Genomic DNA, 18,136 nt, shown 5'->3' with positions numbered 1-18,136 from the left:
TCCTTCTCTGCGTCCCATTGCTCACTTACCCGAGTGATTTCCTTGACTTATGTAGGGATTAGACACGTGGACGATTTCCAACCATCCGTTAACCTGACATTCACCCACTGCACTTACAAAAGCATGACACTTACGTCATTATGCGACGTGGCCATATCTGAATGGTCGCAGAACCTTCCCAAGTTCTGACCATCCCACGCTGACAAGACTCTGCGTCAGCCTTACTTTTTCAAGCATAACAGAAGTCCCCTAGTTTTTAAGGTTTGAAAATTGAGCCTTGAGAACTTCATAATTATGCCTTGATTTGATATGTCCCGAATGACACCTGGTAGATCCGACCTGGCTACAAGGAGGTCGCAACACATTTTCCTACGAGCGACCTGATATGGTCTCCTTCCGCAAGGTTGATGTAACGCCCAACATGGAGGTACATGATTTAAATTATGTTTTATAGCCCTTAGTTAATTTTTGTTAGAATTATTTTAAGAGAATATGAAGAAAATGCCTTAAACTTGTATTAAGGGTAAAATGGTCTTTTTACTCAAAATTAGTTGAAAAAGTGGGGAGTGAAAAGAGACAGAATTTCATAGAAAATGCATTAAAAATGAGGGCATTATGGTAATTAATTAAGGGACATAGATGGAATTTTCAAGAAAGAGTAAGGGCAAAATGAGAAAGTGTGTTTATAAACTAAAGTGTTAAGGGTTTGAAATCCTTATTTTCTTCATTCCACCGCCACACTCCTCCCCCATTTTCTCTCAAATTTTCATTCAATCCTCCAAGGATTTTGAGGGGTTCTGAGTGGTTTTTCATAGGTTTTTGATTTTAGGCTTCAAAAGGTAAGAATTCATGCTCTTTATCTATGATTTATTTATGTAAAAGTTGAGTTCTTATGAAGTTTATGCTTAGGGTTAAGAGAAGATTTGAATCCAACAAGAGTAGAGAGCTTAGGAGAGACTACTCAAGCATAAGGTAAGTAAATTCCACTTAAAATCCAACTCAAGTTAAAGTTTAAGAAAATCAAGTGAGTAGAGATTTCTTTTAAATATGCATATGTTATTATTATTGAGAAATTGAGATGAGATGGATGATTAGTTATGCTTGTTGTTGGATATACTTGAATATGAGGAGTGTATGTGATGGTTTGATGATGGGTTGAAATTGGAAGAATTGGAGAAACTTTTGGGAGTGTTTTTGCCATGTAGGTATGGTGATGTTACAAGAGAGTTTTTCTCTCAATTTGAATAGTTTAAGAAACAAATAGAATGATAATTACATTAGGGTTTGTTTATGCACAAGTATTGTTTGATGAAATGCCTAAGTGAAGTATGAGGTGAGTAGAAACCTTAATTTTATGCAACATTGTATATGTGCATTTCATAAGTACATTTAAGTAAGAAATTTTAAGCATGAGCCATCCATATGCATATAATTGTGTATATGTAGACACTTAAGAAAGAATAAAGAATAAAGAATAAAGAAAGAAAGAATAAAACATTCTAAGAATAAGAGAAAAAAAAGAATAAGCATTAAAGAATTAAAGAAAGAAAAAGTGTTAAAGAAGAGAAAAAAATAGGTTGGTGTGATGGGGAACCGTGAGTGTTAAGAAGAAATTCCCACATACACGTCACCTTAATTGAGTGGCATAAGAAGAAGAAGAAAGAGTTCCTACATGCACGTCACCTTAATTGAGTGGCCTAAGAAGAAAGAAGAATTTGTACGGTCCGCAGGAGTGCATGTAGATGAGGACTGTACTCACTCACACGACCAAGGTTCCGAATCCATATATCAACCGAGTCCGATCGACAAAGAATAAGAAAAGAAAGAGTAAGAAAGAATGAGAAAGCTTGAACAAGAAAAGAAAAGAAACAAGAAAGAAAAGAGAAGATTGGGCAAGCAAGACAAGAAGAGAAAAGAAAAGCATAGAAAGAAAAAGAAAAGATTAGAGAAGAAAAGAATAGAAAAGAAAAGAAAAGAAAAGAAAAGAAATAGAAAGAAGAAATAAAATGCATTTTTATGTATTATTGCATATGCATTTCATTTATGCATAATCCCATGAATTTTATTATGGTTAGAAAGAATAGAAGAGTAACAAGAAGAGAAAGAATAGAAAGAGTAAAAAAGAAAGAACAGAAAGAAAGAAAGAAACAGAGAGAATTAGAAAGAAAGAAAAGAACAGTGAGAATTAGAAACAGAGAAAGAAAGAAGAAGAGAATTAAGTAAGGAAAAAATCAAAGAAGAAGAAAAGTTACGGGATTTACTTACTGAGCATTTTTATGCTCACCCCATTGTTTTTCCATGTTTTTGCAAGAAATAGGTGAGCAGCGGTCGGAAGGACGTCGACAAGCGGAGAGAATTGGCATTATTATCCACCGTTGCTAAGTTTTTGTACTTGTTATTTTGATATATGTAAAGAACTATATTTTGTATGTAAAGAAAAAAATTTAGGCCCAACTATTTTCATATGCTAATTATGTATGTTTTCATAGTATATGTTATAAAATATACTATTAGAAAGAAGTCATCACAGTCGACGACGTGGATTAGACCCTATTCAATGCCGTATCGATGCACCTCTTATCTTAACCGAGGTCCGCGACCTGATTATACTTGACTTATTTCTGCTGAAGGCAAGGAATCACATCGCTTCGCAACTGACAAGCGACGAAGAGTGTTCTTTTCCAACGACCTCTTCAGATGTTATCCGTTGCGCTTGGCAGCTAATCCATTAATGAAGTACCATTTATTCTGACAAACGTGTCTTGTGCACAATAAGTGCCAGCTATGCGCATTAAATGTGAGCCATGCTGAAATGACATTCTTTATCAGGGCATTAAATGCGGATGAGAGCGTATTTAATGTGGAGGAGGGAAACGAGCCATCGCTCGATTATTTCAATGGAGAGAAGCGACGATTGAATTTCTCGAAGCGTGGCGGTTACTTCTCCACTATAAAATCCTAGGCTTGCCTCAAGCAATGTCACAACACTCACTTTTTCAGAAAAAGCAAGAAGCTTTCGCAAGACCAGATTTTCCATCCTTCAAGTTGGTGCGCATTTGACGTTCATAGCAAGAAGTTCAATCCCCACACCCAAGAGGTAAGAAAGATCCTTCCATTACTTTCCTTTTTCTGTTTTGCTTATTTAACCATGTGATAACGGTGGGTGTTTGTGGGCGGTTGAACGGAGAATGGGCTTTCTTCTAGGGTGTGAATCTTTGGGGTCCCCAAGGATACTTAGGTTTTTTCTAGGGTTTAAGGAAGACACATTGTGTTTATCTGTTCTTCCACGTCATCGTACGAAACTTTGTACGAAGACTGAGTAACCCCTGCATGTCGCTCTTTTTTAGACTGCAGAGAGATGGACCTTTTAGCGACCAGGACAGATGAGGGGACGAGCTCGCTGGTGGAGGACGCCCCAACGGGTCCCTCGCAAGAAATTATGTCAATGGCCATAGGAGAGGAAATACAGAAAGCAGTTGACCAATAGGCAATTAGTGTAGACGTCTACCAACACAGGACGTATACAGCTCGGAATCTGCCAGAGGGAATGGCTGCGATCTCCGAGAATATATTCAAATGCGGAGCGCTGATTCCTTTCCATCCCTTTATAAGGTCGATCCTCGATCACTTCGGGGTCGCACCTCTACAGCTGACGCCCAACGCACATATGATAGCCGTGGCTATGTATATCGCATGTGGCGAGAACGGTCTCGACGAGCTGATTATGCTAGAGCTCGCCTGCTCGTGCTATTTAAAAAAGAGCAAAGACATGGACTCTTATTATCTCTCGAAGCAATCTACAATCGAGGGAGACATATTCAATTACCCCAGCAATGTCGGGGCATATGAGATGAAATTTTTCTTATTCCATTATGATGGCATTTGCCATTTTAGGGAGCCGAGTAGGTTTTCCCTTGTTTTACTTGGTGAATTTCCTTTCTTTTAATCTTTGCTAACGAACTCTTTCATTTCTTCATAGTAAACAAGACAACCAGGTTGTTGGGTCTCACTTACTTTAACAGAAAAACAGCTTTCAGTCTTCTGCCCGATCAGAGTCGCAACGCAAAACTGCTCGTGACAACCCTTAATTTGAGGAAGTACGGCTTTTTTAATTTCGAAGTGACCTTGGAATCCTTACCGAGTAAGTGTTCGTAGCCGTAGCCAATATTAAATTTTTGCATGTAGCGAATAGTCTTGCTAACGATATTTGCATGCAACGACCATGCCACCCAAAGTGCCCAGGTCGTAAAGAGCCAAGGGGTTCGTCTTTCCTCGGGTCGGTGCCACGGGACCAGTCGGGGCGGGCTCTAGTGGTCCCACCGTAGGAGGAATGTCGACGGGGGTGCCAACTCCCACCGAACAACCAGCAGACGTTCCCCAGCCTACGGCTTCTCGTCCTAAGTAGAAGACTGTGGCCCAGAAATCCAAGAAAATGAAGCAGCTATAGGTCGAGGAGTCAGCGTCCGAGCCAGAGGACTTGGGCATTCAGTCTAGAAGGTCGCAGCCTTACCAAGCCTTTCACTCGGGGGCCCCCCCTAGGCGCGCGATCGACATTATACTTGCCCTTGAGGGTTCGCGCAAGGGCAAGAGGAGACTGTGGCTCCTGGGAGGAGAGCGGGAAAAGAGACGGTGGGCAAGACGCCACTTGCTGCGGGAGCTGGCGCACCTATGCTGGATTCTATAGGGCAATTCCCAGAGCACTTGCAGCGGTGATGTACATCTTGCTAGAGTGCCAGCTCGCAGAGGTTTTTGAACTGTTCGTGGCCTCCAACCTTATGGACTTGATGACCATGGCGTTTCAGTTGCAAAGGCAAGTAAGAGGGTTCGTCCTCGTCGAGGACTTTATATATTTCCTTTACTTTTTCAATGAAAAGAAATTTAACCCTTTGTTCCTTTTGCTATGCAGTCTCTGTTCACCATGCACTTGGCCTAGTAGAAGACTCAACTAAGAGCTGCTGAGGGGCTCGTCGAGCTGAGAGAAGGGAATGCGTAGCTGAAACGGGATTTGGAGCTGCATAGACAGAGATGAACCTGTCCACCGTTCAAGCGAACCAGTACTTGTTGGAGAACCAGTACTTGTCGGAGAGGAATGCACAGTGGACTTTCAGAAGGCTGAGCTGGAGAAGAGGGGAGAAGAGATCAAAGAGCTCCAAAGGATAGTGGCTAGGCTCACCAAGGAGACTAGCGAGAAAGAGCTGGAGCTATAAGCGAAATCTGAGCGGGCCTTGCGAGCAGAAGAAGACAGGACGAGGTTATGGGAGACAACCGAGAAGCAGAGATGGGCACTTGGGGGGGAACTGGAGTTGTCCCAGGGGCGTGTCACTTCGTTAACCCAAGAGATGAAGCGACAAGAGTTGAAAATTGAGAAGAGAGTCGCTGACTGGTCGATCCAGTCCATTTATGCCCTGCGACCGAAGAATCCAAACATGGACCTCAGTAATCTCCCAGATGACTACCAAAGGATCGTTGCTTCCATGACGCAGGCCGACGAGGAGGAGGAAGGTCAAGGGCCTTATCTGGAAGATGAGCATCCAGAGGAGTATGTTCCAGAGGAACTGACAACTGACCAGGTGGTCGGCGACCAACCTGGAGATACCGAGGTCATTCCTTCAGGTCCTAGGAGCATAGGCCAGTGATTGTTTCTGCTTTTCTTTTCTACAATCATACCTGTAGTCGTACATTTGTATTTGCTTTTAATTATAATAAATAAAGAGACTATTTCTTTGATCATTTATGAGTACTTATAATTTTTTGTGCCTCACAAACACTACACATGTGGACACAATGTCGCTTTCTAACTATTTGTGATAGTACTTGTACAAATATTACATATGCGAACAGAAAGGCACACATGCAAGAAACAATATTACATGAGAGTTAATCTTATTTACAAAGCTTAAAAGAGTAAATCTTTACAAGAAAATTAGAAAATGAGTTCGGAATTACTAATAATAGGGGCAAAGATGTTCAACATTCCAAGCTCATAGTACTTCGGAACCATTGAGCCTTTTAAGGTGATAAGTCCCCGGCCATATCACCTTAGCGATACGGTATGGGCCTTCCCAATTTGGCCCCAGTACTCCCGCTCTTGGTTTTCTTGTACCGAGAAAGACTTCTTTCAAAACAGGTTGCCGACCTGGAAGTCTATTCTCTTGACTTTAGAGTCGAAGAATCTTTTCACGCACTAGTGGTAGGCTGTTATCCTCAGCTGAGCCTTGTCGCGATGTTCTCCAACTAAATCCAGACTTGCACGCATAAGCGTTTCATTGTCTGTTTCATTGAACATGTCTCTCCGAAGTGAACCAATCCCTACTTCCACTAAGATCATTGCCTCACAGCCATATGCCAGCGAGAAAGGTGTTTCTGAAGTAGAGGTTCTCGGAGTTGTCTTGTATGCCCATAAGACCCCTAGGAGGTCGTCGACCTAATTACCATTGGCAGCACCAAGCTTAGCTTTCAAGGTATGCTTGATGGTCTTGTTGACAGCTTCAACCTGGCCATTTGCTTGCGACTGAGGCGAACTTTTTATGGATCCCCAGCTCATCGCAAAACTGCTTGAATTCCTCGTTATCGAACTGCTTCCCATTATCAAAGATGTGGAATTCTATAACGGCACACTATATTTTTTAAGAAGAAGTCCTTGAGCTTTTTGGTAGTGATCACGGCCAAGGGTTCGGCCTCGGCCTACTTGGTGAAGTAATCCACCGTGACCACCGCATATTTGACCCCGCCTTTTCTAGTTGGCATGGGTCCAATAAGATCAATTCCCCACATGGAGAATGTCCAGGGGCTGGTCATGATTATCAGCTGATAGGAAGGAGCTCGCAGTATGTTCGCGAACCACTGGTATTTGTCACACGTTTTTACAAAGTTGAAGGTATCCTCTTGGAGTAAGGGCCAGTAATACCCTTGACGAACAACTTTATTGACGAGAGATCATGCGACAGTGTGATTACCGTGGATCCATTCATGTATCTCCCTCATGATATAGTTTGCTTCCTTATCGATTACACATTGGAGGAGAGGGGTGCTAAACCCTCGCTTGTACAATTGATCTCCTATAAGTGTGTAACGAGCAGCTCTAGTTCGCATGGTTCTTGCCTCGATCTTGTCATTGGGCAAGGTCCCATCTCGGAGATATTGAATAATTGGGGTCATCCAAGAAACTGATTCTGTCACATTCACGGCCTGTCACATTCATGACCTGTTTGGGCGAGCTGATACTAGAGATCTCTATGAACCGAACAGGAATACTTTCTAGTACTTCTGAGTCTAGCGACGAAGCTATTATTGCCAAGGCATCTGCGACAGAATTACTGTCTTTAGGGATCTGCGTGATTGTGAAGTGCTTGAATGGCTCGAGCGCGACCTTAGCTTTCTTCAGATAATTGATCATGTTTTCTTCATTGGCTTAATATTCCCCCAAGATCTGGTTAACAACCAGCATGGAGTTGCTGTGAATGCTAATCGCGGTTGATCCCATTTTTTTTCTCAATCGCAGACCAGCGAGCAATGCTTTGTACTCAGCTTCGTTGTTGGTCGCTTTGAACCTAAACCGAAAAATATCGTGGATGCGAGTCCCTTCGGGACTAAGGAGGAGAAGGCATGGCCCAGCCCTTTTCCTGTTCGAGGATCCATCGATATAGAGGCTCCAGGTCGATAGATTCCGAATGGTTTCCTGGGTGACTTTGCTGGCCTGTTGCTTGGATTCCTTAACCGGTTGATATGAGAACTTCGAGATGAAGTCGACAACAACCTGCCCTTTAATGGTTGTTTTCGGTCTGTACTGGAGATCGAACTGACTTAGTTCCATCGCCCACTTGAGTAACTTACTTGAAGCCTTTGGTTTTTGGAGGACTTGCTTGAACGGATAGTTGGTTAATACATGGATTGTGTGGGCGTGGAAATAAGGTCGCAATTTCTTGGAGGCGATCAATAGGGCATAAGCTAATCGCTCCATTTCTGGATACCACATTTCGGCGTCCAGCGGACGTCTGCTTGCATAATATATTGGCCATTGGACCCTGTCTTCTTCCCGGATTAGAGCTGCACTGACCGCATGCGGAGAGACGGACATATACAAAAGAAGAATTTCCTAAGGGAGAGGCTTGGACAGAAGAGGTGGCTTTCCGAGGTGCTCTTTAATGCTCTGGAAAGCCTGTTCGCATTCGGGAGTCAATACGAACTTTTGTTGGCCCTGAGTATATTAAAAAATGGCAAACAGCGATTTGTTGCCTTTGATATGAAGCGATTGAGTGCCGCTATTCTCCCATTAAGACTCTGAACCTATTTTCGGTTGGTCGGGCTTCTTATATAAAGGAGAGCTTGGATCTTCTCGAGGTTGATTTCTATTCCCCTTTAGTTAACCATATACCCTAGGAATTTTCCCGAGGATACTCCGAACGAACACTTGAGAGGATTGAGCTTCATTTCGTACCTCTAGAGTATACCAAACATCTTAGCAAGATGCCTTATGTGATCTGAAGCGACATGCGATTTGACCAGCATGTCATCAACATAGACTTCCATTGATTTTTCAATATGTTCGAAAAACATTCGGTTAACCAGTCGTTGGTAAGTCGCCCCAGCGTTCTTTAGGCTGAAGGGCATAACCTTATAGCAATACAGCCCCTGATCTGTTACAAAGGAGGTATGATCTTCGTCCGGCCCGTACATCAGAATATGATTATATCTCGAGTAGGTGTCCATAAAACTTAGCAGCTCGTGCTCGGAGGTGGCAGCAATGAGCTGGTCGATTCTTGGCAAGAGAAAGTTGTCCTTCAGACAGGCTTTGTTGAGGTCAGTGAGGTGAACGCATGTTCGCCATTTGCCATTGGGCTTCTTTACCGAGACCGAGTTGGCAACCCAGCTCGGGAAGAGTGCCTCCTGGATGGATCCGTTTAGGAGGAGATTATCTATCTCAACTTTCAAGGCAGCATATCGCTCGGGATCCATTGCTCTTCTCTTCCGGCGGACTGGCCTGACCTCACTATCAATATTCAAGGCATGGCATATAATATTCAGGCTGATCCTGACCATGTCGGCATGAGTCCATGCGAATACTTTGATGTTTTCCTTGAGGAAGCTGGTCAGGTTGTTCGCGAGCTAGAGGTTGAGATTACTTCCGAATCTTGGCTCGGCTTGCTTTGATTGACTGATACCTCAGATAGGTCCTCGACCGGTCCACTGCAAGGGCATTCTTGGATGTGAGGATCCATGTTATCCTCAGTTAGGCCAGGCTGTGGCTCGATCCTATTGATTGCCATTGCCTGCTCAGGGATGCCGATTGGAGTTCCTTTTCCCTTGCATGCCATCTGCACTGTCCTTACATAGCAGTCGCGAGATGCGCATTGAGATACACTTACTTCCCCTATCTCTGTCAGGGTAGGGAATTTCATCTTCAGATGGTAGATTGAAGTGACTGTTTTGAAGCTTCGTAGTAGAGGTCGTCCCAGGATGCCATTGAAAGCGGATGGACAGTCCACTATTAAGAACTCAGTCATTTTGGTCATCTCGTTAGTCTCTCCCAACATGACCGGGAGCAAGATCATCCTTTTGGGAATCAAATGATCCACAGTGAAACCATACAGAGGGATGGAGGTAGGCTTCAGATCTGCCTCGTCCAGTTTCATCTTCTCGAAGGCTCGCTGGAACAAGATGTTCACGACTCTTCCATTGTTCACCAACATTCTGTGGACCTCGCACCGTCTTATTTCAAGTGTGATGACGAGAGTATCGTCGTGGGGATGATGCAATTGCACCACATCTTTCTCAGAGAAGATGATTTCCTCCTCTCTGTGAGCCTTTGTGGGTCGCGATGTCATGCTCATCACACTTATAGGGTCATGACGGGCTGCGTGAGCATACTTTTCATGGGCACCTCAAGAATTCCCTGTGAGGTGTGGTCCTTCAAAGAAGATCTCTACACAGTAGAGACCTTTGCGATCACGACGTTTCTTTCCCGGTTCCTTTTAATTTTTCTCCCGAATGGGAGCAGAGTCATCGACATACGCTTTGAAGTGTCCCTGCATAATGAGGTGCCTGACACTCATCGGTGTGGTGCTTATTATCTCGATGATAGCGACAATATTTTTTATTGTTTCTGGCTGAAGAGGGATTTTTCATGGGCTCAGGCTCTCCGAGCAAACCGGCCTCTTCTGATTTATCCATAATAGCCGATACTGAGGCATTCAGAGGGGTGTATTCACTCTTGTCACGATCGCGACGAGGAACTAGGGCATAGGATTTCTTGGGCTCGTATCGCTGCCTCTTTCCTTTTCGCTGATCGTCATTAGCCCATTTGCGATCAGCCCTCCTGTTCTCCCCCCGGTCGGGAGCACTGCCCGAAGGATCGGGGTCGTGGCGGTTGAGTGTAGCCACAAAGTTTTCAATGCGGAGGTACTTTTCAATAAGGTTGTGGAAGCAAGTGAGGGAAACATCGTCCTCAGATTGCAGCTCCATCCACAAGTTTGTCTGCGGGCGAACTCCCACGATAATGAGAGTCCGAACGGACTCTTCGGGAGTGTAAGCTATTTTGTGGAGCTCCCTGTGGAACCTGTCTATACAGGATTGGAGGGATTCATCCATTTCTTGCCTTATGTTGCTCAGGTAGCTTAGCGGCATTGAGAACTTTCTATTCGCCTGGAAGTGCTTTAGAAATATCGAGCTCATTTGAGGCCACGAGCTGACTGATGCTATTGGGAGCGACCTAAACCATCGCTTGGCATGAGAGGTAAGGGTTACCACCAAGCAATGACATTTTGCCAAGTCAGAGACTTGGTGAAGTTCCATGAGGTCGTTAAACTCGTACAAATGATCCTACGGATGGAAATTCCCATCGAATGCTCGCATGTTGGGCATTCTGAATCTCGATGGGAGGGGAGCAACTAGCACTGCAGGAGAAAAAGGAGACACCTCTGCGACCTGCCCTTGCTCATTTTGTTGAGCCTTAAGCTGATCCAAAGCTCGCTGTAGCTCCTTAATCTGAGGTAGCAAAGCTATCTGGGGATCATTTTTCGCAACGAGGGTTCGACCTCACGGTTGCGGCTGAGGAGAGACAGTAAATCGAACTCCTCCTCGCCTCGACGGGGAGCTCCGACCAATCTCGACACACGCTGGCTGGAGCCGTGTGATGGCATTGAGTGGTTCGGGGAATCTTCCGACCTTTGCGGTGGTACGAACTGACCTGCGGACAGTGAGAATCCCCTGCACGATGATGATCGAAGTCATCACTCTGGCGATATTGGGAATCTCCTCGCCTTGCACTTTTATGGGAGTGCTCGTGCGACGTGGCGCGAGACGACTCATGCCGCGACATGTCACCGAGTCGCAATGCCACAGGTATTCTACCTGGGGCACGATCGGTGTCTACTGGTCTCTCGGAGCCTTTGGGTCCGCTGTGAGCCACTTGCTTTTCCTTTCTCTGACGCGCTGCAATGCATGTGGTATGGGCTTTCGCCATTTTCCATGCTTTCATGTGACCTGCAGGCATTTTCGGCGGTGGCACTGCCTCATTGGATTCGGGTGGCACGATCTGATCCAATCGGTCTAGCCTTTGGCAGACCGTTTGGAGAGTATTATTGAACCTTTCCAGGTAACTCACGACGGCTGAATCAGTCGCGAGCTTGAAGGGATATCCCCCATGATATTCTGCTAGGCAGGTGGCACTTCGGGAGAAGTGTCCTCCTGTACTTGGGGGATCTCTTCATTGCCATAATTGGTTCGCTTAGATTCGAAACTGCGAGCCATTTGCTGTGGTGGGACCGACTAGTCAGAGATTTTCCTGATGAAGAGTAGGTACTAAATCAGGCCCTCCATCTAGCGCCAAACTGTTGATGCTGGATTTTAACACCAACTATTCGTACGTGAGAAATGCTAAGCGGACTTAGAAGTCACTTATGATATGAGAATATTTTGTTAAATAAAGGGTGAAAGGCAATGTTTACAGTGGTTTGGATGCTTAAAAGCGAATCCTACGTCCACTGATGTTGTATTAATGAGAGTAAGGTCAGGTTGTGTTCAGCAAACTGAGTTACAGCTTGGAGAATACAAGAGAGAGAGAGAGTAAGTTATTCTAGACTGAAATTAGCCAATTTCGCAAACAAGAGAGAATGCCTCTATTTATAATAGGATGAATCAAGGTAATGATTACTAAATTTGTAAGTGGGTGGGTACCGTGCAAATCCTTCTCTACGTCCCATTGCTCACCCGCCCGAGCGATTTCCTCGACTTATGCAGGGATTGGACACGTGGACGATTTCCAACCATCCACTAACCTGACATTCACCCACTGCACTAACAAGGGCATGCCACTGACGTCATTATGCGGCATGGCTGTATCTGAATGGTCGCAAAACCTTCCCAAGTTCTGACCATCCACTGCTGACAAGACTCCGCGTCAGCCCTACTTTTTCAGGCATAACAATTATTGTCGTATTCTTTTTCTTCTTCATAGAATAGTTTGTTGTTCTCTGTGTTCTTTTTCTGTTTTCAGGACATTTGCATATAATTATTCTTTTACATGCTATTTCATACACATAGATTAATCTCTTATTTAGATGCATGCTAAAACAACTATGTGTGTAGTTTATCAATTGCTTTAAGAACTGTAGTGTACATTTGCATTGATGAATGGGTTAGACTTGATCATTACCCATGCTTGTGAAACGTTTATGTTGATCTTGCGAAAAGAGAATACATTTTCATTTTAAAGATGATTTTCTGCCTGATGCTGGTTTAATATACTGAATTTTGGCTGATTTTATTGAATTTGTTTAATCTTTGGAAATGATTTGCTGCCTGATGTTGGTTTAATATACTGAATTTTGGCTGATTTTTGTTGAATTTGTTTAATCTTTGGAAAAGATAAATATTTTCATGTTAAAGACATGTTTGATGGTTGCTGTTGGTGTGTTCACTCGTTCACTTTACATTGAATTATTCTGCTTTTCCGCAAGCTTTTCATTTTATTCTGTTTAGTTTTTAAGAATGGTTAAGTTAGAACTCTTATTGTTATTGCATGTAGATGTATAGGTGCATGTGTGCCTAAATGTAATCGAATTTGGTTTATAATCAAACTTAACATTTAGGAGAAGGTAGAAGGAAGTGCCTGGAGTTGATTGCTCTAGAGAAAGCTAAGAAGAATGGTTGGAACTTCTGAAAAGGCAATAATAGCAGCTAATAAAACAGGTTGATTAATTCACTGGTTAAGTCCTAAAGTATGTTACTTCTGAAGTTTTATCAACATCTGAGATGATATGAGTCAAACTTATGCTTTCCTTGTTGACCGAATGAAATTTAGGCAGATACAATGTGTTCATCCGTAGGTGCTGCACCTGCTGATGTAATCTTCAAAGAGGAAAGAGTCTGGTATTCATCTCTGACAGTTATCACTTGTTTGATTCTTGCCTTGTTCTCTCCAAATTGAGCCATGAATTTTGGTAACCTCATGGCAAGTTCTCACATGTCAGATAATTTCTATATGCCTTTATAATTTGCACTGATGAATGGGTTACACTTGATCATTATCTATGCTTGTGAAATGCTTATGTTGATCTTGGGAAAAGAGAATACATTTTCATTTTAAAGATGATTTGCTGCCTGATGCTGGTTTACTAAAGATAAATATTTTCATGTTAAAGACATGTTTGATGGTTGCTGGTGGTGTGTTCAATCATTCACTTTGCATTGATGAATGGGTTACACATGCTTTCTTGATTTTGATTTTTGATTTTCGATTAATTCTCTCTTGATTGCTTTCTTTCTCAGTCAATTTCACTCTCTTTCTACTTTATTGGTTGGATTCTTTGTGGTTATGATGGATGATTGTTCAAAAATGTAGGAATTATGTGTTTTAATGTGGTGATGTTATGGGCATCTTTTTTAAGATCACCTAAGAGAGAGAGAGAGAGAGAGAGAGAGTTGAGTCTGAGTCTGAGCCTGTTTGATTCACCTTTTCAAAGACAAAATGCAAAACCCCAAACACACAAACGACGCAACACAAAACCACCCACTTGGCTTTCTTTCGGTTTAACAACTCAAACATAAACTCACCTCACTGATACTCAATACTTATTTCAATTTTTATTCGCTTTCTCATTCTGCTTTTCTTTCGTTTTCCTTTGTAACTCATGGGTTGACCCCCCAATAATGGAGGCCCGGCTTCCGCTTTACTCAGTCTGAGGTATGTTCTTCTTCTTCTTCAAATTTCCCCTCCATATATTTTTGTTTGTATTTCAATCCCTTGAATGTGTGTAATGGCTTTGAAATTTAAATTTAGAGTTAAGAATGTTAACTGGGTCGATTAGATATTATCTTTTATCTGTTTTTGTTTTTGGGTTTTTATTTTAAAATTTTTTGGGCTATATGTGATGCATTAATGTGTATTTTTGCTTGTGAAAAAGAGAGGATATGTGAATTTATGATTTATAGTTGAAACTATTAGACGTGTTAGTGAGATTTTGGGTTTTGTATGATTGATTTTCTGGATTTTGATTTTGTTTTGTGTGGTTTGTTTGAAAAATTGCATTTTATTCAGCAAAATAGCTCAGATGATGCTTCAGATTGATTGGTTTCTTATTTTGTGGCTTGATCAAAGTTTAATGGTCTTTTTGTTATTTAATTTTGATATCTGGGTTTAAACGGTTTATTGTGCTTTATTTCCCACTTCTGTAATTATGTAGCTAAAGTTGAAGATGAAAACGAGAAAAGGATATTTGATAAGACGCTTTTGTTGTGGATTTGTTTCTTGTAACCTTAAATCTTAAATTGAAGCTAGAAACACTTATTTGATGATTGTAGTTTTATCGAAAGTTGGTATAGACTTTGGAAAGCAGTTGCTAGGAACACAATTTAAATGAAGATTTCGCACCATTGTTGTTTCCTTTTTTGTTGTATTGTACGTGTCAGATCTAGAAGGGACCCTACTTGTTCGTAAACTGAATTGTTTTGATTGGTTCAGTTGAACTTTTAGTTCCTTTGTCTTTTGATATTAACTTTAGATGATTTTCAAGATTCTTGACATTAATGGCTTAATCCTTTTTGTCTTCATGACTTCATCCTTTGTCGCATATGGCCTTGGTTGTGAATTCATAATTCTAATGTGGATTTCCATGCTTTGAGAGCCTTCTAGGGTTTCCATTTGATTTACGTATAATTACTAATTCATTCCATGTATAATTCAGAATCTTTAGAAGTCTATTTAAGTATACATTGCCTCTCAAAAATTAAATGATTGTGCTTATAAATGAGTCACCTGCTGTTGTTTAGTGTGCAATGCGAATGCATGATAATGAATTTCTTTGTTTAAGTTGCAGAATGTATATGTAACATATTTGATCTGAGCTTTTATTGTTTGAGCATAGATCAATTGGAGAACTATCTTTCAGAGACATAAAATAGAAACCAATTTTGGTGCCTTTAAGATGCTGACCTAATGAAATTGCCCAAATTGCCCCCTTTTTAAAACATCACCATGGAAACCCACTCACATTATCAAAAACCCAGCACCCACACACATTATAAAAAACCTAGCAAATAAAACTTTGACTGCACGCCTAAGCCTCTTTCCAACTCCAACGGCTCTTTTGTATGGACTCCAACGGTTAACAAGTGCATTACAAGACCCAGAGTTTTCCGATGATTTTCTCTTTAAATAAGGGTTTCCTTTTCAACTATGATTTCAAAAGAAATGAGTAAGTGATTATAAATTTTGAAGATGGGGTATGAAATTCTCTCTTTTGTTTTTTTTTTTACTAACTCTGTGAGTTTGATTAATTCTTGATTTTGGTTTTGATTTTTGATTACGTGTGTTTTCAAAATTATGCCTATGTTCTCTTGCTTACTTTCTTTCTCAGTTAATTCCACCATCTCTCTACTTTATTGGATGAATTCTTTGTGGTTATGACTGTATATGCATGGATTATTGCTCAAACATATAGGAATTATGTGTTTTAATGTAGTGATATTCAATCTGTTACTTGAATGGCGTTTATTGCTTCATATCGTGTTTGACCTGTTGTCTCTTCCTAGTTCTGTTTCAAATTTGATTTTGTGTTGGCCAGCCTATTTTTTTATGGGTAACTTGCTCATTTACATGGCATGCCCATGTCCATGCCTATTTTTATATCTTCAATTCATTGGCTTAATAAAATGTGTTTTATTTTTCTGGTTTTAATTGTTGTTGGTTTTGGTGTCACGGGATTAATATTATGTGTGGTCCTACTCCAATGGGAGATAGGGCCTTTATTTTTGTAAAACAGTACTGAGAAATTTAAAAATTTAATTTAGTCCCCTTCCTTAAAATCAAGCCAAACACCATGTCTTGTCAACCATCTAAGTCAAAAATAATGCCAGCCCTTTCATATCGTCCCGGTAACCAAACATACCCTAAAATTTTGCCAACTGTTGGATAACTTCAAAACAATGCAATTCCACCCTTTAGTACAGTCCAATACTGTCAACAAAACACACCCCAGGATCTTATTAATCATTACCCACAAAAATATATCAGTCTCAGATATTTGATATCAGCGCTTTAATCAAACTGAAGATTTTGTTTTTGTCTCTTTGTAGTGTTCTTGTGGTGTACACAGTACATTTCTATTTGAAATAGTTGTGCATCTTCCTTCCTAGGTTGTCCATTTCATTTCATTTTCTCAGTAATCAAGTAATAAATGTCACACTTTCAACTATTATTTGTTGCAGATTTTGTATGAAGTGTAGATTATTATTAATAAAATATCATTTCACTGAAAATGGAGTGTGCATTTGTGGGCAAGTTCTGTAGTACATTGTTGGTGAATTCAAGGAGGCTCAAGATTAAGAGAAGAACGGAAATGAGAAGTCACAGCAAGTTTTACTCCTCTAAATTCAAGATTACATCAGTGCTTTCTCAAGCAAATCATAATCCTTCTTTGCAGGTCTCATTCTCATAGTTTGTTGATTTGCTGGAAGTTTATATTTTTACTTTGTTTGATGACTGAGTACAAATATCGTTTATTTACTTTTATTTTATGGTGGAAGCTATGTATAGTTAGGTATTATTTCCTGTGTGAAAAAAACAAATGAATCGTGGACAATGGAAAGTTTGGTTTTTCCTCAGTGAAGGCTATACTGTGTCATTGATTCTAGTCTGGGATGAAACGGAATCTATACCTGAAATTTCCTAGGCTCTTGGAAGAACTGGCATCGATATTGCTAGAATTTTTTTTTGTTTCGGATAAGAATTGTTGTTAAATAAAATTTGTTTCATTTGAGGTGCTTTGTGATTTAAATTATACTGATTTTGTTTATGGCAGAATGGTCGGTGATATTCGGTTGTGAAACTTTCTCTATGTCCTGTCTTTGTTTGTGACTATATGTGCCACCACCTCAATTTTGCAGGTAGCTACGGAAAAACAGGGAAGTCCAGCTGGTTTTGGTCTTGGAGAATGGGTTTGGCCTTCTCCTGGGGATGAAATCCCATTTTGGATGAACAAATTTCCCTCGACAGATGTCAGCCCAGAAGTTTCAGCTGACATAGAGAAGGACTCCAATCTTTTGCACATTATTCATGTTACAGCTGAAATGGCACCTATAGCGAAAGTTGGCGGTCTTGGTGATGTTGTAACTGGATTGGCCCGGGCATGTTTATCATGTGGCCATACAGTAGATGTAATGCTCCCTTTCTATGAGTGCATCCAGAGACAGGAGATCAAATGATTTGGAATTGATCACGACATATAAATCTTATCATGATGGTGATTGGGTTCCAATAAAAGCCTACCGCGGGTTAGTCTCGGGAATCTCGGTGATATTTATTGAATCGTCAAATTAGTTCTTCAAGGGGCAATATGTCTATGGGGTTTCATACAATGAGCTGGAGGCATACCTATTTTTAAGTTGTGCTTGCCTGGAATGGATGCAGGTTTGTGAATTGGCATGAGATATATCTCTAGTTCTGTAAATTATTATCTAGACTACACTATTTTGAAATAGATCAAAGCTGGTTATTGAATTATAAAACAAATAGAAGATTACGTGTTGAAGATTTAAGTTTTTCTGGTGTGTAAACTACTAAAACAGTGAATTTTTTTTGTATGAAGTGCATGTCTTGTCTTAATTGACAGTGTACAGGTAAAAAAAATTTCACCTGCAT

The 18,136-nt window shown here is 41.2% G+C and overlaps 1 protein-coding gene across 1 annotated transcript; it reads left to right on the top strand.

Moving 5' to 3' along the window:
• Window positions 1-14,139: 14,139 nt before the first annotated feature.
• On the top strand, window positions 14,140-17,918 carry LOC116130540 (soluble starch synthase 1, chloroplastic/amyloplastic-like). Its single transcript, XM_031416270.1, has 3 exons — window positions 14,140-14,182; window positions 16,705-16,919; window positions 17,383-17,918. Exons 2-3 carry the CDS (start codon window positions 16,755-16,757, stop codon window positions 17,698-17,700), a joined length of 483 nt encoding a protein of 160 aa, XP_031272130.1. The 5' UTR covers window positions 14,140-14,182; window positions 16,705-16,754; the 3' UTR covers window positions 17,701-17,918.
• Window positions 17,919-18,136: the final 218 nt, after the last annotated feature.

The sequence above is a fragment of the Pistacia vera genome, unplaced genomic scaffold (assembly GCF_008641045.1).
Source record: "Pistacia vera cultivar Batoury unplaced genomic scaffold, PisVer_v2 Contig223, whole genome shotgun sequence".
NCBI lineage: Eukaryota > Viridiplantae > Streptophyta > Magnoliopsida > Sapindales > Anacardiaceae > Pistacia > Pistacia vera.
This window is presented reverse-complemented; position numbering and strand designations above follow the sequence as displayed.

Coding starts and splice junctions, on each gene's coding strand:
- LOC116130540 (XM_031416270.1), top strand. CDS start 16,755: ATGGAGTGTGCATTTGTGGGCAAGTTCTGTAGTACATTGTTGGTGAAT. Junction 16,920..17,382: donor ATCATAATCCTTCTTTGCAG/GTCTCATTCTCA, acceptor TCAATTTTGCAG/GTAGCTACGGAAAAACAGGG.